General features: G+C 41.2%; 1 protein-coding gene across 4 annotated transcripts in view; it reads left to right on the top strand.

Moving 5' to 3' along the window:
* Clcn5 (Cl-/H+ antiporter 5) overlaps window positions 1–23,100 on the top strand; it is a 172,889-nt gene that overhangs the window by 143,284 nt on the left and 6,505 nt on the right. For all 4 annotated transcript variants that reach the window (XM_029473283.2, XM_021152880.3, XM_085838302.1 and 1 more), the window contains 9 exons: window positions 1,849–1,948; window positions 4,996–5,183; window positions 12,151–12,273; window positions 12,881–13,087; window positions 16,943–17,023; window positions 17,257–17,799; window positions 19,847–20,033; window positions 21,374–21,772; window positions 21,918–22,134. In XM_029473283.2, the coding sequence (XP_029329143.1) occupies window positions 1,849–1,948; window positions 4,996–5,183; window positions 12,151–12,273; window positions 12,881–13,087; window positions 16,943–17,023; window positions 17,257–17,799; window positions 19,847–20,033; window positions 21,374–21,772; window positions 21,918–22,134 (2,045 nt within the window). The remainder of the gene's footprint in view (window positions 1–1,848; window positions 1,949–4,995; window positions 5,184–12,150; window positions 12,274–12,880; window positions 13,088–16,942; window positions 17,024–17,256; window positions 17,800–19,846; window positions 20,034–21,373; window positions 21,773–21,917; window positions 22,135–23,100) is intronic.

A 23,100-nucleotide genomic window follows, 5' to 3' on the forward strand; every position in this document is an offset into this window, starting at 1 on the left:
GCTATGGTGTAGGTTGTATAAGTTTAACAAAAGAATTTCAGCTGGGCGTGGTGGCACACGCCTTTAATCCCAGCACTCTGGAGGCAGAGGCAGGTGATTTCTGAGTTCGAGGCCAGCCTGGTCTACAGAGTGAGTTCCAGGACAGCCAGGGCTATACAGAGAAACCCTGTCTCAAAAATCAAAAAAAAAAAAAAAAAATAACAAAAGAATTTCCTCACCTCTCTTCTCACAGAACTGGGAAATTTTCTCAGAGCCTTCTGCCTGGATCCTTTGATTCTTTTCTTATTGTTATTATCTATTGTTTTATTGAGACTTTATTCAGGCTAGCCTGGAACTCACTGGCTTGATCATCTAAACTGGATAGAACTCTGATCCTTTCTCAGAGTCTGCCAAGTATTCTCACCAATGCATGAAACCCAGAGTTTTGAGAAATGCCGTTTTTTTCAGGGATGCATTGCTAGTGATTGAATCCAGGGCTTGGTAAAGGCTAGGCACTATTCTGTCGGTAAGGCATAACTTAAACCCTTTTCACTTTTGACTTGGAAACAGGCTTTCACTGTTAATCAAGTTGGCCTTGAACTTGTTTAGCCTAAGCATCCCAACTGATTTCACTTTGTTTGTTCTTCCCTCCCTTCCCCTCCCCTCTCTTCCCCTCCTTTCCCTTCCCCTTCCTTCCCCCTCTCCATTCCCCTCCCCCCTCTCCTTCTTTCTTTGAGACAGGGTTTCTTTGTGTAACATCCCTGGCTGTCCTGGAACTTGTTCTGTAGGCTGGCCTTGAACTCAGAGATCTATCTGCTTCTGAGATTAAATGTGTACACTGCCACCACCAGGCTCAGTTTTCTTTATATCGTGTCTTTTTTAAATCTTGTAATTTAGTGTCATGTAATGGGGAGGGGGTGAGCGCACACATGCGCACATGCACAGACATGCATTCACATGCCACTGGGCCATCTTGTTGGCCCTCAAAATATGTTATAAAGTTCCTTTTGATATTTTATAATTTATTATTCTTTGTGATGTTGCTGCAGATGAAGGTGGGATAAATCAATTTTCAGGATAAGAAATAGTGGTTTAAAAAAGGGAAGTACCAGTAAGAACACTGGCAGAATATTGGTCTCAAAAATATGGACATGTACCAGCAAGCTGGATAAGTGTGCAGAAGTAGTTGGTGCGAAGTCTGATGATTTAAGTCTCCTCTCTGGAACCCACATGATACGAGACAACAGACTTCAGCAAATTGTTCTCTGACCAGTTCTTGCATATTCTCTCATTCTCATTCTCTCTCTCTCTCTCTCTCTCTCTCTCTCTATATATATATATATATATATATATATATATATATATAAGCTTAAAGCTAAAATAAAACAAAATAAAAATATGAACACTGTGGCTTTAAATGGTAAGACTTAAGCACTCAAGCTTTGTGTTTGTGCTGTTATGTTGTGCTGATCTCTGAAATCTAAGGAGCCATGCACCAATATCACTTAGTATCTGGGGTGACTGAATCAGAGCCCAGGAGAGTAAACTTCAAGTTGCCTCTCAGTTCTGTCATTATTTGTTTATTCCTACAAAGCAATCTTCACTGGGAATCAGCTCTTCTTGAGACAGCTGTTATCCAGGGCAGGAAAAGAAGTCTGCAATACACAGGTTGATGGTAATAAGTGGAAGTATACCTTGGACATTACAACAAATTGGTGGAGTTCAATAAAAATTCTTGGTAAATTGGTCCAGTTAAATAATTCTCAATTGTTCTCTATTCCCAGATAGTTTATATTTTTCTGCTCAACCATTTGGAGATGAAGAAAAGATATGTTTAAAGTGAACCAATGTTCTCTTTTTTCCCCCTAGATTACCAATAAAAGCAAAGAGTCAACATGGGCCTTAATTCACAGTGTGAGCGATGCTTTCTCTGGTTGGTTGTTAATGCTCCTTATTGGCCTTTTATCAGGTATGGTAAACTAGAGAGTTTTTTCATTTAGTTTACATCCCAACCACAGTTTTCCTTCCCTCCTCTCCTACTAGTCCCTCTCCCCCTACATCCCTCCCTCCACCCCTCCTCCATTTCTCTTCAGAAAAGGGGCAGCCTCCCATGGATATCAACCTGCCTTGCATATCAAGTTGGAGTAGCACTAGGCTAATCTCCTATTGAGCTAGAGGAGGCAGCCCAATAGGGCAAAGGGTCCCAAAGGCAGGAGACAGAGTCAGAGACAGCCCCTGCTCCCACTGTTAGGAGTTCCACACGAAGACCAAACTGCACAACTATAACGTGTAGAGGGCCTAGGTCAGTCCCATGCAGGCTCCCTGGTTGGTGGTTCAGTCCCTGTGAGCCCCTCATCTCTGTGTATGAGTGTATATGCACATGAGTGTGCACATACACAGGTGGCATATAAAATAAACATTTTAAAAATAATTGCATAGACTAAAGGTTGGCAGTGTTTTCTTTTTTATTACAGGGGTCAGATGATCCTAAATATTTTACAAGTCATGAGTTCAATGATCTCTAAGCTCAGTTTGTCTGCTGTACAATGTTATGATCATTTTAAGGTAGAAACCAGCCCTAGTATCTTCCTGCTTTTGTGGAAGAGCCCTTTTTTGTGTGACACAATTTTTAAAGAATTTTTAAAAGGATCCATGCCACTCTGCTGTTGTTCCACAAAACTATTTGTATACCATAGGTAAACAAATTAGTCCGACTGTCACTGGGGCATCTTTACTGACAGACGTAATCCTCCGGACCAGATTTGGCCCTCGCATTGTAGTTTGTCAGCCCATGGTTGAGGACACTTAGCTGTACCTTCTGGCTCTTCCAGGAGAGAGGAGCATAGAGGAGGGAAGGTCATACATTTGGTGATCAGAAACACTTCAGCGTTCTCAGAGAAACCCCAGCTATATGTTGGGAGCCTGATCTCAAGTGTTGATAGTCATTGGAAAGAGGGGAAGGACAAAACATTGAAATGGCAGGCAAGGAGAAGACACAAGGCGATTCTTTGGGGGTGGGGAAAGTTAATAAAATCTATAGCTAGAGAAGAAAGAGCCATTTGTAAAAGGGAGATATAGAAATAAAGAAGACAGGACTGAGATAGTAGTGTAAAATACAAACTGCACATATGAAACAGCCAGAGGATAGAGCAAAGCACAGAACTAGAAGGCCTTGTTAATTTTGTGAATCCAGGCCGCCAATGTAATAAAACTTGGAACAGAAACATCAGGGCTGGAGTGGCCAAAAGTAGCTGTTAGAAACCGCTGGATTTGACTAGTTAATTCAAGTCGGTGGTAACACTTGCAGTACTTACCAAAACATACACAGAACATGGCCTCTCTCACCCGACAGAGTGTAGGTACAATATCCTCAACTGTTTAATGTGTTTCTTGTCAGTGACTTTTCCCCTCTCGTACACACAGGGCATTTTGTTTTTAAATGTTGGAGACCCATAACAGAGACAGTGTGTCTGTGTGTAACAGTCTGGAGATTCAGGGGCTGTGAGTTTTATAGCACCTTTAGCATTTTTCCTAAAGCAGGATTCTGGGCCATTTACTTTCTCTTGGCCAGAGTTTCTTCCTTTAACTGACATATGACAGCCAGAAATAAAGTATATTAACTATTTTAGTGCCTATCAGCTTACCAGTTATAGTACTTATGGTCCCATCTTTTATTATCTTTCCTTTCTCATCAATTTTTTTTGATGGATATTCTATATATCCTTACTTGGTTAGACTGAGACTTTTTTGAGAATTTTCTGCTGATGCATTTTTTTAAACATTTATTTATTTACTTTACATCCCAGTATTTCCTCACACAGATCCTTCCCCCATTCCCTCCTTCCCTTCTTCTCTAAGAAAGGGAACCCCCTTGGATTTGCCACCCTCCTGGCACATCAAGTCATTGTAGGACTAGGCGCATCCTCTCCCACTGAGGCCAGACAAGGCAGCCCACTTAGGGGAATGGGATCTACAAGCAAGCAAGGATTCAGGGACAGCCTTGGCTCCAGTTGTTGGGGGGACCTGCATGGAGACCAAGCTGCACAAATGCTGAGACCAATTTAGCGTCTTTATACCCTGGGGTTAGTAGACATCCAAAGTGTCTCTGGTTCCATCCAACCTTCTTTGCATACAACACTCTATACTGCTATAAATGTAATGTCCTTAGCTTATAGTCCCTTCCTGCCACTGTGCAAGTTCTTCTTGTCCATGATGCAAAATCCTGCTGTCCAGGATTTACCTGTCCCCCACAGTCTCCATCAGTTTCCCTCTATAGGCATTGCAAATAAACATCATGGAAGATTCTTCAGTGTGGGAAATTTATATTCACTCAACCTGATGTGAGGGAAAGTCACATAGCCTTTTTGTTTTACTTGTTTTTGCTTTGAGATGGAGTCTCATTATTTAGCCCTAGCTGACATGTTGAATAGACCAGGTTAGCCTTGAAGTATCAGAATACTGGGATTAAAGGCCTAGCAAGTCACATAATTGTAAACAAATTCCTTCCTTTATGGATGTCAGTCCTAAACTATACCTAAACAATCCCTTCACTATGCCAAGGAAGTTTCAAGACCAAACTCTTCCCTCTCCCCCAAATAATTTGCTTTCTCCCTAGTTCCTCCTAGTATACATATTTCACAGATACTGGTGTTTCTTTTTAATCATCTGTGTGTGTTTGTGTCTGTGTGTGGGGGGATACATGTGAGTGCAGGTGCCCAGGTACTTGGAGCCCAGAAATATTTCTAGAGCTGGAGCTACAAACAGTTATGAGCTATGCGATATGAGTGTAGGGAATTGAATTCAGGTCCTCTACAAAAGTAGGATGTGCTCTTAAGCATCTCTTCAGCTCAACACTGGTGTCAGTGTAGGGGTAGTAAGTGAATTATCAAGCAAGTCAACCATCAGAAAGAAGTTGTATGAGAACAACTAGGACTGATAGAACGTGTTCTAATTCCCAAAGAGAATTTCAGAAGTGGAATTTACCTTTGCCTTTCCCTTTCTTCCCCACTAAACCAGGTTCCTTAGCTGGCCTGATAGACATCTCTGCTCACTGGATGACAGACTTAAAAGAAGGGATATGCACAGGGGGATTCTGGTTTAACCATGAGCACTGTTGCTGGAATTCTGAGCATGTTACCTTTGAACACAGAGACAAATGTCCAGAGTGGAATAGCTGGTCCCAGCTCATCATCAATACAGATCAGGTAACGTCCAAGCACTGATTTCTATAACACTGAATTTCATCCTTCTATGTATTTCTTTTTTTGTACTGTACTTCTGGCAATTATGAAATCTTGCCCTATTTTTGTTTGTGGAAAAGAAAGTGGGACTAGCTTGTCTTCTTTTGTGGTTTAAGTTCTGCCCCATTTCTATCAAGTAAGACATGTTGGAAGCATTTTCTGCTTATATTTAAAAGTTTGGTTTATTTTAAAGAAGTCTTATATTTCTTCTGGTGCTTAGCTGTTAGTACATAGTATAGCTTAAAATTGCCTTTCTCAAACAATTTCAATAGAAATTTCAGAGGTAGAGAGCAGGTTAAGATGTAATTTCTAACAACATTATAGAATGTTTAAAACATGTTTATCATATAGAAACACAAAGCAGGTTATCCCTGAGCACTGAATTAGAACAATCAAAAGGTCTATGTTTTATGTCAAAATGCCAGAGATGTAGGAAACAAAGTTGTGTAGTCTTCTTTTATGGTTTTATCAGTACATTCATTATTGCCTCTACTGGCTAGTTTTGTGTCAGCTTGACACAGCTGGAGTTATCACAGAGAAAGGAGCTTCAGTTGAGGAAATTCCTCCATGAGATACAACTGTAAGGCATTTTCTCAATTAGTGATCAAGGGGGAAAGGCCCCTTGTGGGTGGTGCCATCTCTGGGCTGGTAGTCTTGGTTCTATAAGAGAGCAGGCTGAGCAAGCCAGAGGAAGCAAGCCAGTAAAGAACATCCCTCCATGGTCTCTGCATCAGCTCCTGCTCCCTGACCTGCTTGAGTTCCAGTCCTGACTTCCTTGGTGATAAACAGCAGTATGGAAGTGTAAGCTGAATAAACCCTTTCCTCCCCAACTTGTTTCTTGGTCATGATGTTTGTGCAGGAATAGAAACCCTGACTAAGACATTGCCTAAGCAAGTATTTTTCAACACATAATAATTTTGTGTTTCAGCTTCTTTCCTTTCTTTCAGTACTTTGTTATGTGTTAGATCTCTCCCATTGAAAAAGCATACAAAACAACAACAAAAAGAAAACCTTTTAGTTATCAGGTTCATGCGTGAAAATGGGTACCCCTTGAACTCCCTCCCTAGTCATCCATTCTGTTAGTGAAGTAGATATAAGACCAGAATATGTGCTTGTACTCTTAAAATTTATCTTTCATCTGATTGCATAGAGGTAAGGAGTAAAGGTCACTAGCAGCTGAGAAAGGAAGGGGGCAGAGAGAATTTCTGTAATGAACAGCAAACAGAGAGGAGGAAGAAATTCTACAGTTCAAACAGCAACGGTACTGTAACTGTACTTCATAGCAACTAATGATCGATAGAAGGCTGAGCAGTGGGCCCAAGGCCATGTGCGTGCTAGGTAATCAGAGCTCTAATAGTGAACCACATTCCCTTCTTATATGTTTTAAAAAGAAATAGAAGGAGTTAGAAGGCTTTAAAGAAAGAAATATGAAATATTTAAGTAAGTAAAAATGCTAATATTCTGATTTTATCTCTATACCTTATATAAACAAGTATCAAAGCATCATACTATACTTTTAAAAGCATACATAATCATAAATCAACTAAAAATAAATTTTAAATAATTTTACCATCCACCATGTTCACAAAACATTTGAGGTGGCATGTGTGCACACAAACACACACACACACACATACATACACACAGTGCAGTAAGTCAACTGAAAAGGATAGGAAAAATAATAAAGTCACACATAAGAGAATTTATTTGCATTCATATAAAACTATACTCATTGGCTTGCGGAGCAGGGTTTTATGTGTATAGTACTGTCTAGTTTTCTGTCAACTTGCCAAAAGGTCTAGTCATCAGAGAAGAGGGAGCCTCAATTCAGAAAATGCCTCCATAAGATCAAGCTGCAGGCGAGCCTGTAGGACATTTCTTAGTTAATGGGGGAGGGCCCAGCTCATTGTGGGTGGAGCCATCCCTGGGCTGGTGGTCATGGGTTCTATAAGAAAGCAGGCAGAGCAAGTCATAAGGGCCAGGCCAGTCAGCAGCACCCCTCCATGGCCTCTGCATCAACTCCCCCCAGGTTCCCACCCTGTTTGAGTTCCTGTCCTGACTTCTGTGAACGATGAACAGTGATGTGGCAGTGTAGCGGTGTAAGCCAAATACTCCTTTCCTCCCCAACTTGCTTTGGTCATGGTGTTTCATCACAGCAGTAGTAATCCTAACTAAGACGTGGATGTTTCTCAAACTGTAGTCTCGTTACATTATCGGATGGATGAATGTACCAAACACTATTCTCACTTTGTTCCTGAATGTTGGGGATAATTTTTTAAATTAAGTGTAAGCAATGGTTTTTAAACTATTCGTTTAGATTTATTTATTTTAGGTGTAGGAATGTTTGTTCCACATGTGTGTATGTGCATCACATGTGTGCCAGGTGCTCACAGAGATCAGAAGAATGCTTTGCATCCTCTGGAACTGGAATTCCAGATAGATGGTCATGAGCTATCTGTCATGTAGGTCCTGGGAATCAAACCCTGGTCCTCTGTAGAAACAAATGTTCTTAACCACTGAGCTGTCTTTCTACCTCCATAAACAACGGTTTAAAATGGAATATATATATACTCAAGATTGAACTCTGGGCCTTGTATATGTTAAAGAGTACTCTATAAGTGATTTATATCTCCTGTATTTGAAATATTTCCATCATGAAAGCCAGAGTTGGTTGCACACACTTGAGAAGTAGGAGCCGGAGGAGCAGGAGTTGGAAGTCGTCATTCTTGACTACATTCTTGAGCAGCCTGAGACCTTATCTGAAAAGCAAACAACAAACAAACAAACAAACCTTCCCAAAAGACCAAAACAAAAAAATTCCCACAAACCAACCAAACAAACATTTTAAAATCTTAAAATTACATTTATCTATTTATTCATTCGGTGTGTGAGGTGTGTGTGTGTGTGTGGGGGTGTATGTGGGGTATATGTGTGTGGTGTGGTGTGTATGTGTGTGTGTGTCTGTCTGTGTGGTCTGTGTGTGTGTGTGTGTGTGTGTGTATGTATGGGTGTGGGTCAGAGAACAGGTTTAGGGAATCAGTTCTCTCCTACCATGTAGTTCCTGGGGAATGAACCTGTGTTGTCAGTCTTGTTGGCCCTGAAAAAAAAGTTACAATTTTTTGAGCTGGGTTTAGTGGACTATGCCTGTCAGTCAGTGGCAGGAAGGTCACTGCAAATTCGAGGCCAGTTAATCTAAATATTCGGAACAATTAGGGGTACATAGTAAGATTGTATCTCAAGAAAACAATAACTATATGAACAAACCAACAAACAAGTTAGTTAATAAATTAAAATTATTTTGAGATAGGCTCTTGATAAATTACCTAGCTGGCTTCAAATTTGTGATCTTTCTGCCTCAGCTTCCTGGGTAGCTCCATGGATTTTTATTTCTTTAAAACAAAGTCTCACACTCTTGCCTAGCCTAGTCTAGAACTCCCAAGAGTCCTATCTCATCCTTCCAAATATTGGGATTAGCGGTTAGAGCTGTCATACTCTTCGCTGTACTTTGTTTTTGTTTTGTTTTGATTTGTTTTAAGGAAGAAACAAGATATCTGTTTTACTTACATTCCCAAGTACTTCCACCTTCTACTCTTGACATCTCTATATATTAGAAAGGTCTGGGCAAAAAAAGTTTAAGAAGTCTTACAACTTTAGGGCGGGGGGAGGAAGGGAAGGGGAAATGTGGCCTTTTGTCTTCTTGTGTATATGTGCAGCAGATGTGTGCCTGGTACCCATAGAGACGAGAAAAAGACATTGGATCCTCTAAACTTGGAGTTGTGGATGATCGAAAGCTGTCTCATGAGGGGAGTAGGAGTCGAACCCAGTCTCTCTGCATGAGCAGCAACCACTGAAGCATTTCTTCAGCTCCAGGAAACACTTAAAAATAGATTCCTATACTTGCTGTGCGTGTATGAGGGAACATGTATGCCATGGCTTGTAGAGAGGTCAGAGGACACTTTCTCTCCTATCACGTCTGTTCTGGAATTTGAATTCAGGTCTTCAGGCTTGACAGTAGGCCTCCTTAGCCACTGAACAATCGTGCCAGTCACTTATTTTTAAGGCAGTTACATAATCAAAAATGTTTAACACTTCATCTGGCCTCTTCCGATGGTTAACACTTTGCATATTTGCATGACGGTACTACAGGAAATTAATATATATGTATAATATATATCTCCCCCATAGAAATTATTTCCCTCTCTTTGTTGGTGGTTTTGCTTTTGTGGTGCTGAAGGTTGAGCCTGGGGTCTTGAATACGCTAGGTGAACTCTCTACCCATGACCAGGATCACCAGCTCATTTCATTTCTCTAGCTATATGTACAAATGATAATCAAAAGAAGGGGGCAGAGAGGGAGGCCGAGAAAACTGTCATTCTATCTATGATGATGTGTGCCGGCTCCCTTGTGCTGTCCCTGAATAACTAGCCCTTTATTATGGGTCCGTTCCAGGAGTTCCTTGTAAAGCAGTGCTTAAGATTTGCTCAAACTACAGATTTCTTTGGCTCTTTTTGTGAATGAAATCATTGCCGAGGGGGAAATAGTTTGTGACACTGGAAGTCCTCTGTTGCCAAGAGGTTGGCCTCCTGGTTCCTGCCTCTGGCAGCTTCTGCTGCTTTCCTTTCCACTGCCTTCCCTCTTTGTTTCCCACCTCGAGAGCCCACTGGCTCACCAGCTACTCTTAAAGGACAAAGAAAGAATTGTGCTCCGAGGACCTAAGATCATGGAAAAGTTGTGTCAAATTCACAACTTGCAGAGTCCCGATTCTCCTTGTCTAGGCCATTAAGTTCTCACAGTGCTTGATGTTTTGCAAAGCCACCTCGTCATCTGAAGTATAACCCCTGGTGTTCATTTTCCTTTTTGATAAAGCATCACCCATTGCCAGCCCTTTAATGTTAATGAATCATTCTTAGTGCTCAAAACTAAAGTTTCAAGGTGTCCTACTTCATTATCATACATACATACATACACATTATACATATGTATCAAAAGCATATTCTGTCCTTATGAAAATAAGTATTCCCTTTTTATTTTTTGGAGCATCATGGAATTATCAGGTTAGTTAGTTTCTACTCACAAACTTCTTGCTGTGTCTGTGGTAGCAATCGCTCTAAGATGTAATCATTACATGTGGAATAGTTGTTAGAAGCTCAACAGTCTATAATGGTGGTTACAGGGGCAGGGAAGGGTGGGAAATGGTGAGAAGGCAGCCAAAGGTATAAATTGGCAATTAGGTGGAATGAGAACTCTAGTTGAGAACTCAGGAGGCAGAGGCAGGCAGTAAGTTCAAGGCCAACCGGATCTACAGCTGGTTCCAGGACAGCCAGGCAGAGCTATACAGGGAAAACTTGTCTGGAAAAACAAAACAGAACAAAACAAAACAATGAATACTAAACACTAAAAATGTACTATTCATTCAAAGAAGCATAATTATGGAGGGTGACTGTAGTAATCATTTCATTATGCATATATGTATTAAAATATTAAGGCTGTGGGATCAAGAGATGGTTCAATGTGAAGAGTGTTTGCTGCTCTGCTAGAGGACCAAAGTTTGATTGTCACCCACATCCAGCAGCTTAAAGCTGCCTGTAATTCCAGGTGACCTAATGCCACATTCTGGCCTCCACTGGCACTTGCATGAGTGTGATACACATATGTGTGTACACACGCCCTAGAGCTGGACATAGTAGCTCATAGGTACAATTGGAGCACTTGGGAAGTGGAGGCAGGATGCTAAACAAGTTCAAGAGGTTCCCTCTGCTCCAGAATGACTAACACAGGTTACTTGAGACTAGTCTCAAGGCAACAACTCAGATAAATAAACAAACATGGAGGCTAGAAGGAGTATAGCTCAGTGGTAGAACTTGTGTTTTAGCATGTATGAGACTTGGGGTTAAATCTTAAGAATTCAAAACTGAAACAAAATGAAACAACACTCCCCACCAAATACCCTGCTACTTACACTAACATGCTGAGTAAACGGTTATTAAGGAACAAACCAATGTTTAGAAATTTTAGTATAATCTGTGAGAATTTAGCACCAAGATAGGGAAGGGTAAAGGAATGTTCACTCATTCCAGAAACTAGGGAAGCTATCGTAATTCTTGTTAAATTTGACATGGAATCACAGGTATTTGACTGCAAAACTGACAAAAAAAAAACACTCATAAAAAGTAAATTGGGGCCAGTTATGGTTTCCGTGTGTAGTCTCAGTTCTTGGGAGCAGAGACATGAGGCTTGCTACATGTTCGAGGCCAGACAAGGCTGGATGTCAAGACCCTGCATCATAAACTAATTGAGCCTTCCCTTGCCAAGAATTCGGCCCCCTGGCCTTTGCCTTTGGCTAGAAGCAGTTGGATCTCTGTGGCCTTGAGGCCAGCCTGGTTTACATAGCAAGTTCTAGGCCAGTGGTTCTCAATCTATGGGTCACGACCCCTTTAGGGGTTGAGTGACCTTTCCACAGGGGTTGCTTAAAGACCATCTACATATCAGATAGGGAAGGGTATGGAATGTTGAAACATGAAATGTTGAAATCGTATTTACATTATGATTCATAAGAGTAGCAAAATTATTGTTATGAAGTAGCAATAGAATAATTTAGTGGTTGGGGGGGTGGTTACCACAACATAAGGAACTGTATTAAAGGGTAGGGGCATTAAGAAGGTTGAGAGCCACTGCTGTATGCCAATCAGAGCTACATAGAGAGATATTATCTCGAAGTCAAAAGTAAATCATGTTTGAAGGGTTCCAGGTTTCAATCCTCTAAGAATTTCCTTTGATTGCAGAAAGGCATGTGATTTTCAGTACCGAGAGACCTTAAGCAATTTACTATTGTTCTTTTTCTTCCTGGCCCGCTCTCCTGGTAAAAAGTCACGGAGAAGAGCTGCTCACCCAGCTATCTACACTAAACTGCCATCTTTTTGTGTTGTTCCAGGGAGCCTTTGCCTACATAGTCAATTACTTCATGTACGTCCTCTGGGCTCTTCTGTTTGCTTTCCTGGCTGTATCTCTTGTCAAGGCATTTGCACCTTACGCCTGTGGTTCTGGAATCCCTGAGGTGAGTACAGTAGGAACCTTTTTTTTTTTTTTTTTTTTTTGCCAAAATATGTGTATTCTTGCATATACTATAGCTTGGTTGCTGCTAATCAGGGTCAGAGCCTGGGGGTGTTTATAGTAAATTTCCCTTTAAGTCTAGAAGAGGAAAGAAGGGGGTCCAAATCCCCCTCCCTACCTATTTGGGCCTCAGATTGTTTCATTGGAGCAACTACAATTTTAGTTCCTATCTGCTCTCTGACTAAGTCATAGTTCTTTGGCAAATACTCCAGGCTATATCTACTCCTCAGGCTGTTTCTTGAACTTTGACCTTATCCTTAGAACATTTTATAACCAGAGGAAGTACCTGTTCTCCTCAGCTGCTCCTGCTTCTTCATCTATACACTCTCTGCCTTACAATAGACTCTTCCCAGCTGCCACACAGTGCTTTACTCCTCCACCCCACCCCCCAGATCCCGGGATCCCATAGTGAGATCCCTCTTGGGACACGTACTTACTTATATGTCACTTGCTGAGGAGTGATAGCGTTCTTGTGCGGAGTGTAGATTTGAACTGTTTAGCCCTGTTTATTTACGTAGTCTGTTTCCAATCTCTCTGTGTTTGGCCTGCAGATCAAAACCATCCTGAGTGGTTTCATTATTAGAGGCTATCTGGGTAAGTGGACCCTTGTCATCAAAACTATCACTTTGGTGTTGGCGGTGTCATCTGGCTTGAGCCTGGGCAAGGAGGGCCCCCTGGTGCACGTGGCTTGCTGCTGTGGGAACATCCTGTGCCACTGCTTCAACAAATACCGGAAGAATGAAGCCAAGCGTAGAGAGGTAAGGACATGTGACTTTAGTAGCCACCCACCACCACCCTCCACCCTGTGCTCACTAACCCACTCAGGAGCAGAAGTACTGTGCTCTCAGAGATAAAAATTTGGGGATTTCATGAGGGTAAATTCAAATAGCTTTTAGTTCTGCAGGTTCAGTTCTAGGAGTCCATCTTCTAGCCATCTTAGTATGTGTAGATCCACAGGTGTCTAGGGATACTCAGTACAAGCTATTAATATTGTAAAAGTCTGAAATTAGCCAAAGGTCATTAAATAGGGGCTTGATTAAAAACTGTTTTTTGGGCCGGGCGTGGTGGCACATGCCTTTAATCCCAGCACTTGGGGGGCAGATTTCTGAGTTCGAGGCCAGCCTGGTCTACAGAGTGAGTTCCAGGACAGCCAGGGCTATACAGAGAAACGCTGTCTTGAAAAACAAACAAAACAAAACAAAAAAACTGTATTCTGCTCATATCATAGGAAACTATGCAACTATTTAAAAATAATGAGATGGCCCTCAGTATATTGACATGGACTGCTGACAACAGATAGCAGAAACTAAAGCTAATTTGTGGCATATTTTGAATAATTTTTTAAAAATGTATTCCTGTGTACTTATGAAGAACATATCTAGGGCTGGGGTGATATGGGTCAATAAAAAACTCTTTTTTTAAAAAAAATGGGTTCTAGTCTCCCATGTTTGCCAGGTTTAAAAAATGATTTTTTTAAAAAAAATTTATTTATATGAGTACACTGTCACTGTCCTCAGACATACTAGATGAGGGCATAGGATCCTATTACAGATGGTTGTGAGCCACCATGTGGTTGCTGGGAATTGAACTCAGCATCTCTGGAAGAATAGTCAGTGCTCTCAACCTCTGAGCCATCTCTCCAGTCCCTTAGAGCCCATTTTTTAAAGTGGTACATACTTCCAATCCCAGCAATAGGGGGGTAGAGACAAGCAAAACTCTGGGGCTCACTGGCCAGCCAGTTTTGTCTGCTTGGCAGGTATCAGGCCGCTGAGACACATTTTCTCAAAAAACCAAGTGGACGGTGCCTGATGCAGGTTGACTTCCCCATGCGCATACATGTGCCTGCACTCACATGTACCTACCAGTGTGCATGAAGATGAGCATTCGCAAAACCCCCTAATATCTGGAAATGAGTTTATTCTAAACTGTGACAAGCATGGACTTATGGTGCATGGGGAAAGAGGACAGAAGGAAAGGAGAAGTGGGGACTTGAGCTGTTTATTGTATTTATATGTGGTTACTTCTTTTTAAAAACTTCTTTTTTTGAGGAACTTGCTGTGGATAGAAGAGTGAATAGAAACAGCACATTTCGAACGAGAGTTTTCTTGCTCCTAAATGCCACACTTGATTTAGTTCCTTCCTGTGTTAGACCTCTCTCTCTCTCTCTCTCTCTCTCTGCCTGCTGCTTGCTTCAGCTCAGATGAACTGTGTCCACAGTAGTATCTCTGTGCCTGTGCTCAAATCAGCCAGGTGTTAATGTGTACTATTTTGAGGAGGAAGAATGTTCTAAAAAAAATTGTCCCAAGTCCTTGGTTACCTTTATTGTGCGATAATTAATTAAGGACCCAAGGAAGCAGTGCTTCTGGCTTGCTTTCCCTCGAAGGGTCCAAAAAAATCACAGATGGAATAAGTTGAGGCCAAGATTATTTTTATTATTAAAAAAAGAGCTCTTGTAAAACTGGAACCCAGCAATTTCTCTTGAAGGGGAAAAAAAAAACCACGAAAAGATTAACCACAGGCTCTGGAAACTGAAACGCTGGACCATTAAATAGGGAAAGTTCCTGGAATAGTCAAACGAGAGGAAAGCAAGCAGGAGTGGTAGAGGGTGTGTACGTAGACTGTCATATGGTAGAGGGACAGAGAAGCTATGTGAAATTAAACAAGCTATTAAACAAGTAAAATCATGAAAAGAATACCATTCTAAGGGCCAGGAATGGTGTTGGTTGTTGCTACCTTACAGGGATCGAGTTGAGCTTGAAACTAGATTCCTTATAAAAGCTGAACTGTTTTTCTGAAATTTGCCAGACACGGACTCTTCTGAACATCTGGATCTTCACTCTATTTTCCATAACACAGATATATCCTGAATTTTTTTCCCCTTGTGTTGCTGGGGTCTAAACCCAGGGCCTCGTGCAAGTTATCTTATCTTGTGGTTCATAAGCAGCGGCCTTATCACAGTGAGCAGACCGGTGGAAATAAAGCAGATCTGAGTTGGAAGGGGGTGCAGAGATTCCATTCAGTAATATAAAACTCAAGAGTCCTGTTCCTCCCCGTCCCGCTCCAATTTCATCCTAAACATATCCAGGAAAATCTCCTTTTACAAGTTGACTTTTGGCTTCCCTATCCTTCTCAAATGACAGTCTTTTGAGCTGCAACTTTTCAAAGCTCTCACTGTTTTGCAGGTTAGCACCAGAGCTCTCCCTCCTTGCACTCCTTAATTTCCCTAGATGGTCTGCCAGTCCTGGAGAAACCCGGACTAGAAAGCCAAAAAACCATTTATTTTGTCAAGAAATATTTTATTCTTTGAAATTCTTAATTTTGCTCAATTTTATGCTTTGAAATCATCTCTCTCCACAGCTACTAGTATTGAAGGAAATGACTTGTTCCTATTCCTTCTAGTCTGTTCCATCACTAGTGTGAGTCCTGTACATTCCCCATGCCCATGCCTCCACACACAGGGCAATCCTCTCTAAACACCACTTGTTGTCCCACCCACCCCCTTTTGTCTCTCTTTCCTGCTGATGCTCTATTCCTTTCACTTTCCTTGCAATCTGTCCTCTCTGCCCTTAAAAATCTAGTTGTCTCTATTTATGTCTCTATAGGCCACGGAGACTAGGATAGGCTACAGGGGTAGGCAATTCTAAACTGTAACTGCTTTTATGTCACTAGAGCCTTCTATAATATCTCATTAAAATGTTTCCTAAACTGGCCTCAGGAGAAAGCCCACAGGACCTGCATACAAGTCAGGACTGCTGAGAAGTGGGAGAAGTGGTCTTTCTCAAGGCTGAGCACGGCAATAGCTTATTCAGTACTGAGCAATCAGCTCTGAAAACATAATACAATGGCATTATACAGACCGAGCAGGTTCAACTTAGAAATGTCGGTGTGTATACATAGACATATGTGCATGTAATGAAAATTAGTTTTTAAAAAGAAAAAGGCCGTAAATTTGAAGGAGAGCAAGAAGGACTACATGGGAGTTTTTGAAGAGAGGAAAGGGAAGGGGGAAATGATATAATTACAATTTCAGAAAATAAAATAAACCAAACAGTGTGCTAGTGAAACAGCACAGCAAAGTACTTTATCTTGCTCACCAGACTGAAGTTCAGTTACTACACAAGGAAGGTTGGCAACGGGGCCTCAATTTAGAATTAAACACATGCCTTGATCACACAGTGAAGGCCATTTGTTTTTTGTTTAAACACAGGAACCATGTGTATTGTCAACATCTAGCATACAGTATTTGCCCTCCAAGTACATATCACTATTTATGCTATAGATCATATAAATTTTGTATTTTTGCTCCTTTTAAGATGTTTTATTAAAATATAAGTACACCCTTCCCCTCTCCTCTCTCCATGCTCTTCTATCTGCTCCACTCGCTTCTTCCCAAATTGATGGTACCTTTCTCCGTTGATTACTGCTTACACGCACATTTCACTATAACCTGTTGAATCTAATTAGTCTTGCTTATGTGGAAGTGGTTGGTTAGCCATGCAGAGTTTGTTTGTTTGTTTTTTAGTTCTTTGTGCCTATGAACATTGCTTTTAAAAATGTGATTGAATGTAAAAAAGCCATATTTTCCATTGCTGATCTTATATTTTGGATTGTAGGTCTTATCAGCAGCAGCGGCTGCTGGTGTATCTGTAGCCTTTGGGGCCCCTATTGGTGGAGTATTATTCAGCCTGGAAGAGGTAACAATGACTTTTGTCTGTACAGCATGCATATGCCTTTATATTAGAAGTCTTGACCAGTATCTATGTATGTTGCAGTCCCTGGGTATTCTGCCCAACTTGGTCCTTTGGCACGTAACCAGACATTTCTGGAAAGTTTTCAATCTTGACTATAATGTCAGCAGCCCCATCATTTCATTTGAAGCCATTTTGGCATACTGACCACGTTTGCTTTCTCACCTTCTGTCTTGTAGGTCAGCTACTACTTTCCCCTCAAAACACTATGGCGTTCTTTCTTCGCTGCTCTGGTGGCAGCGTTCACACTCCGCTCCATCAATCCATTTGGAAACAGCCGCTTAGTTCTGTTTTATGTGGAGTTCCACACCCCGTGGCATCTCTTTGAGCTCGTGCCATTCATTGTATTAGGCATATTCGGTGGCCTTTGGGGAGCTCTGTTTATCCGCACAAACATTGCCTGGTGTCGGAAGCGTAAAACCACACAGTTGGGCAAGTATCCTGTCGTCGAGGTACTCATTGTGACAGCCATCACTGCCATCTTGGCTTTCCCCAATGAATATACCCGGATGAGCACAAGTGAGCTCATTTCTGAGCTGTTCAATGACTGCGGCCTCCTGGACTCCTCCAAGCTCTGTGATTATGAGAACCACTTCAACACAAGCAAAGGCGGTGAGCTGCCTGACAGACCTGCTGGCGTGGGCGTCTACAGTGCCATGTGGCAGCTAGCTCTGACACTCATACTGAAAATAGTCATTACTATATTCACCTTTGGCATGAAGGTGAGAAATTCTCTGGGCGAATTCTGTGTGAATGTTCTGTTTGGATGTGGGCTTTGGAGGGCAAAGCCAAAGCAACCTACAATCCTGATAGTTCATGTGGTGTCAGATTTCCCCAGAAGCCCCTTTATCTCCAAATGTCCTCATGACTTGGTGGACAGTGATAACATTGTCTCAGCTCATTGATAACCTTTATTTAGGTCAAATGCAAACCTCACTGATGAATTTTTAAGGGGAATATATTTTTTCCTTTTCTATGTAAAAACATTTTTCCCATAAAAAGGGTAGTGGGGTATTCATTTAGAACATCTTCTATCAAAATACAATGTCTGACTAACATACTGTTAGCCTGAACTCCATGAGGTTGCCAATGTTCTACCATCTTCACCAGATTTTAGTTTTTAGCAACTTCATAAAGTTCAACCCAACATGGCTAAGTGAATTTTTTACAGTTACTATCAGTGCTTACTTGTTAACCAGTAGAATCCACTTCACATGTTAATATTAAAGTATTTAAGCTATCAAAATCCTACAACACTGACCAGTGAAATGGCTCTGCAGCAATAGTTCTAGCTACCAAGCCTGGAGATTTGAGTTCATTTCCCAAAGCCCACATGGTAAAAGGCAAGAACTAACTTCTGAAAGTTGTCTTCTGACCTCCACACAAACATACGCCCCCTCACATATCACAGGCAGTGTGGATGCCAATCAAAGCACATTCTTACATGGAGAAGCTACAGGTAGTCATCCCTGGAGCAGGTCTAGTGCTCTATTGCAAAGTAAAGTGACAATACCTATAATTGATTGCATATTTCAGAAATGGAGAGAGGATTTTGAATGTTCCTTGGACAAAGATATAATATTTACATGATAGATACAGTAATTATTCCGATTCAATCATTGCATGTTGTATACATGTATCCAATTCTACAGTACTTAAGAAATATGTACAATCATTATGTCTTACTTCAAAGAAGATCTTCACCTTTAATACTTGTTATCCATGTTTTGGAGGAACTGAAAATAGAAAATCAGTTAAAAGTCCATGCTAGGTTTTTCTTCATCCTTTGTTTCCCCCTACCAAACCACCCCCTATCTTCTCCATAGAAAGATATTTGAGCCAGGGCTAGGAAAAAAACCGAAAACTTTCTGGGTGCTTCTTGGGCTACTTTCAACATTGTTTCGCTGTTTTATTGAAAGGGAATCCATAGCTCCTCAGACATAACCACATTCGGTTGCATTCAAATACCACATACACACTGAGAGCCATGAGCCGTCCTGATTGTGTTTACATCACTTCCTTTCTTAATCGCAATAATTCCTAGAAGCCAAGGAACAAAACAGGAAGGCGATGAATGTGTTTGGATTAAGCATGCAGCTTAAAATTTTGTTTAATTTTCTGTTGTGTTGTTAGAGGGTCAATGGAAACTTTTTCTGTGCCATCTTTTTGGTGTGGGTGATGGGTTAGGATGCTATATATAAGTGTCATTATAAGGATTTTATGAAAATACCAGTGCTAATATTCACTAACTTTTGACTTCAGGTAAATGACTTAACCTCTCTAAGCCTTGGTGTCTGTCATTGAGGAATAATAAATGTCTAATTCCTGGGGCTATTATAGAACATCTATCAAATCTTATATGTAGACCATCCAGCATAGAACACAATAGTCAAGAAAGAGTAGATTGTTGCTGATAAAAATTCAGAATTGGGGAGAATGTCTGCATATATGAGAAATTCCATCTATTTTCCTTTTTCTTTGGGAAAGGCCTAATTTCTGCCTCCATTTTGTGTTGGTCTGGAGAGTTCAGGCTTCTTGCCTGATGGACCCCGAATCAGGGTAAGCTGCTTCGAAGTCATCCTTGCCTGCACGTCCCAGAGAACCTCTAGTCCCTGTAGTGTCATACAAGTCTTTGCAGCCACTTGGTAGCATAGTGCATAGTTAAAGTGTCGTTGGCCTGTTTGCTTCGCAGAGGGTCAATCCTCTACCCTACCATATGCTAAGAACTGTACCATTTTTCCCTAACCACCTTGTGCTTTCTCTTTGCAGATTCCTTCTGGTCTCTTTATCCCCAGCATGGCTGTCGGTGCTATAGCAGGCCGTCTTTTAGGAGTCGGAATGGAGCAACTGGCTTATTACCACCACGACTGGGGCATCTTCAATAGCTGGTGTAGTCAGGGAGCTGATTGTATCACCCCTGGCCTTTATGCCATGGTTGGGGCTGCTGCCTGCTTAGGTGAGTAGTGTTTGCTTCAAAGAAGTCACCCTGCCAGTGACATACAAATGAAGAATACTAAGAAACACAGTAGACTGCAGAGTGGGATTTTGGGGGGCATGATTATCCATTTTTTCTTGGTTTACTATTTCTCAAACATTTTAACAAAGGTAATTTTAATCTCTTACATAGGAGAATTCATCAGAAATATAGACAGAGATAGCTGCATAAGAATGTGTATCAATGTGTAATGCAGTATTATTTGTAAGAACAAAAATTAGGCAGGTGTGGCACATGCTTGTAGTCAGCCCTTGGAAGGCTAAGCCAGGAGGATCTCAAGTGCCATGCCTGCCTAACCTACATTAGTAAGACCTTGTCTGTACACCAAACTAGCCCCTGTGCCCAGCAGTGAGTACCAACTTCAATTTGAACATTCGGGAACTTGTATAATACATTATGCTCCATCCATATATTACATTATACAGCCTTTAAACATGATTCTGTTCTGTTAAACATATATTTGTGTGTGTTGCTAGGGATTAAAGCAAACTACGCTACTTGCTAAGCAAGCTCTCTACCATGAGTATACTATATTCTAAGCCTTCTTTTCAGTTTTTTTCTTAAGCTCTCATTAAGTTCTTCCAGCACGCACATGTGAGCCTTTTTGCCTCCACCACTTGAAAAACTAGAATTGCAGATCTGCACCACAGGTTGCTGATGTGTTTAGCATCTTTCAATGTGATGTTGAAGTTTCTTTCCTACGTTTATTTTATGGTGGGAAGGGGTAAGCCTGTGCCTTGGAGGTCAAACTTAGTTTATCAGACTCGACAGCAGGTAGCTTTTGCAATGGAGCGTTCTTCTTGTCCCAACCTTTTTAATTTTTCATTAATATAATTTTAAATTGGTAATAATGTTGACTATTCCAAACATACAACAGGAGAAAAACGTATGGTAAGGAACTAAACGTTATATGAGCTCACATATGTAAAAATACGTGTTTTTGTATTAGAAAAAAACTTGAAAATTTTATTCTGCTTATTGACAGCTAAATTTTTATAATGAGCATGTGCAATTAGGGAAAAAAGCAATGATGTACTTTTTTGGTTTTGTTTTTTTTGTTGTTGTTGCTTGATTGTTTTGTTGTTTTTTTTTTTTTAACCTATAAGGCTGCTTTTCCTTTGTTATTTTGAGAAATTGAAGTCATGTCTACTGGAGAGCCTTGCTTTAATGCAGTCTGGAATCTGTGTCGTTATTGCTGAGGTCCTGTCCTAGCCTCTAGTGGTTTTCTGTACGGGACCTGCAGCAGGCCTGCAATTGTACTGACTCCCATGCTTTGCTTCCTCTGTCTGTTTGCTTTGTAGGTGGGGTGACTCGCATGACTGTTTCTCTTGTTGTCATAATGTTTGAACTGACTGGTGGCCTGGAATATATTGTGCCTCTGATGGCTGCAGCTATGACAAGCAAGTGGGTGGCCGATGCTCTTGGGCGAGAGGGCATTTATGATGCCCACATCCGTCTCAATGGATACCCCTTTCTTGAAGCCAAAGAAGAATTTGCTCATAAGACTCTGGCAATGGATGTGATGAAGCCCCGGAGAAATGATCCCTTGCTGACTGTCCTTACTCAGGACAGTATGACTGTGGAAGATGTCGAGACCATAATCAGTGAAACCACGTACAGTGGCTTTCCAGTGGTAGTGTCCCGAGAATCGCAAAGACTTGTAGGCTTTGTTCTTCGAAGAGATCTCATTATTTCAATTGGTAAGGATTTTGGGAAAGGGATAAAGGCACTTGATAGCTGGACATGAAATCAGGGACACAGAAGGAAGAGAGAGGTCCAGTTAAAGGACAGAATGGAGAAGTAGCACTTCAGCTTTCTACTTTTCATTTCCTTCTCTTCCCACAGAAAATGCTCGGAAGAAACAGGACGGGGTTGTGAGCACTTCCATCATTTATTTCACGGAGCACTCGCCTCCAATGCCTCCATACACCCCACCTACCCTGAAGCTTCGGAACATCCTGGATCTCAGCCCCTTCACTGTGACAGACCTTACGCCAATGGAGATCGTAGTGGATATCTTCCGCAAGCTGGGACTGCGCCAGTGCCTGGTTACACACAATGGGTGAGCACCCTTGAGTAAAGGTAGATTGGAATGTGGGAGAAACTAAATAGAGAGGTAAAGGGGAGAGCCTCCCCAGCCCCAAATAAACAAAGACTTCTAGGCCCTTTTGAAGCCTCAAGAAGGAGGCAGATGTGATTGTATCCTTCAGGGGAGAGAATATGTTTGAGAGGTACAAACTATTAGTTGCATATTATCAGTAACTCAGATTCTCCACTAAGAAAGGATCCGTGCTCTTGTGCACAGGCATCACTGAAATTGTAATGGTGTCTGAGATGTACAGTGGCCCCTCCAGCCCTTGAGAAATGCCTTCCAAGATCACCACTGGAAACCTGAAACTGTAGCTAGTACTAACCTTCATATAAAATGTGTTTTCACTGTATATTTACACAGCTATGAGAAAGCTTAATTTTTAAGTCAGATAGTCAGTAAAAAAAACCAAAAAAGAGAAGGTAGGACAATTATAACAATGCACTATCATACAAGTTTTCGGGATGCAGAGTTCCTCGTCCTCTTAAAAAAGCTTATGTTTTGTACTGTGGTTTCAGACTATGGTTAGTCTTGAGTAACCAAAGCCATGGTTTCAAGAGATTGTTGACCAGGATGGTACCACATACCTGTAATCTCAGGACTTGTGTAGTAGAGACAGGAGAATCACAAGTCTTTGAACTTCCAAGCCCAAGGCTCTTTCCTTCCTGGAATACATGCTTTCTAGCAAAGAAGCCCTGCTATTGTTATTGGAAAAGGGTATAGGTTGTCTTGTTTTTAACACTTTATGTTAACTTAACAACTCTGTAAGAACTTCTCCTGCTTCTAAACTTTAGAGATGGCATAGTAAATGCTTTACCAGAGCTGAGTCAGAAGAAGTTCTCTAATAGGTATATGTTCAGCATTTACTGAAACCCTAACTCGTGTAAGAAGATAGATACTCCATAGATTCTGGGGAGACATGAAAGTAAATAAACATTT

The sequence above is a fragment of the Mus caroli genome, unplaced genomic scaffold (genome assembly GCF_978045245.1).
Source record: "Mus caroli unplaced genomic scaffold, Mus_caroli_1 scaffold_5, whole genome shotgun sequence".
Lineage (NCBI taxonomy): Eukaryota > Metazoa > Chordata > Mammalia > Rodentia > Muridae > Mus > Mus caroli.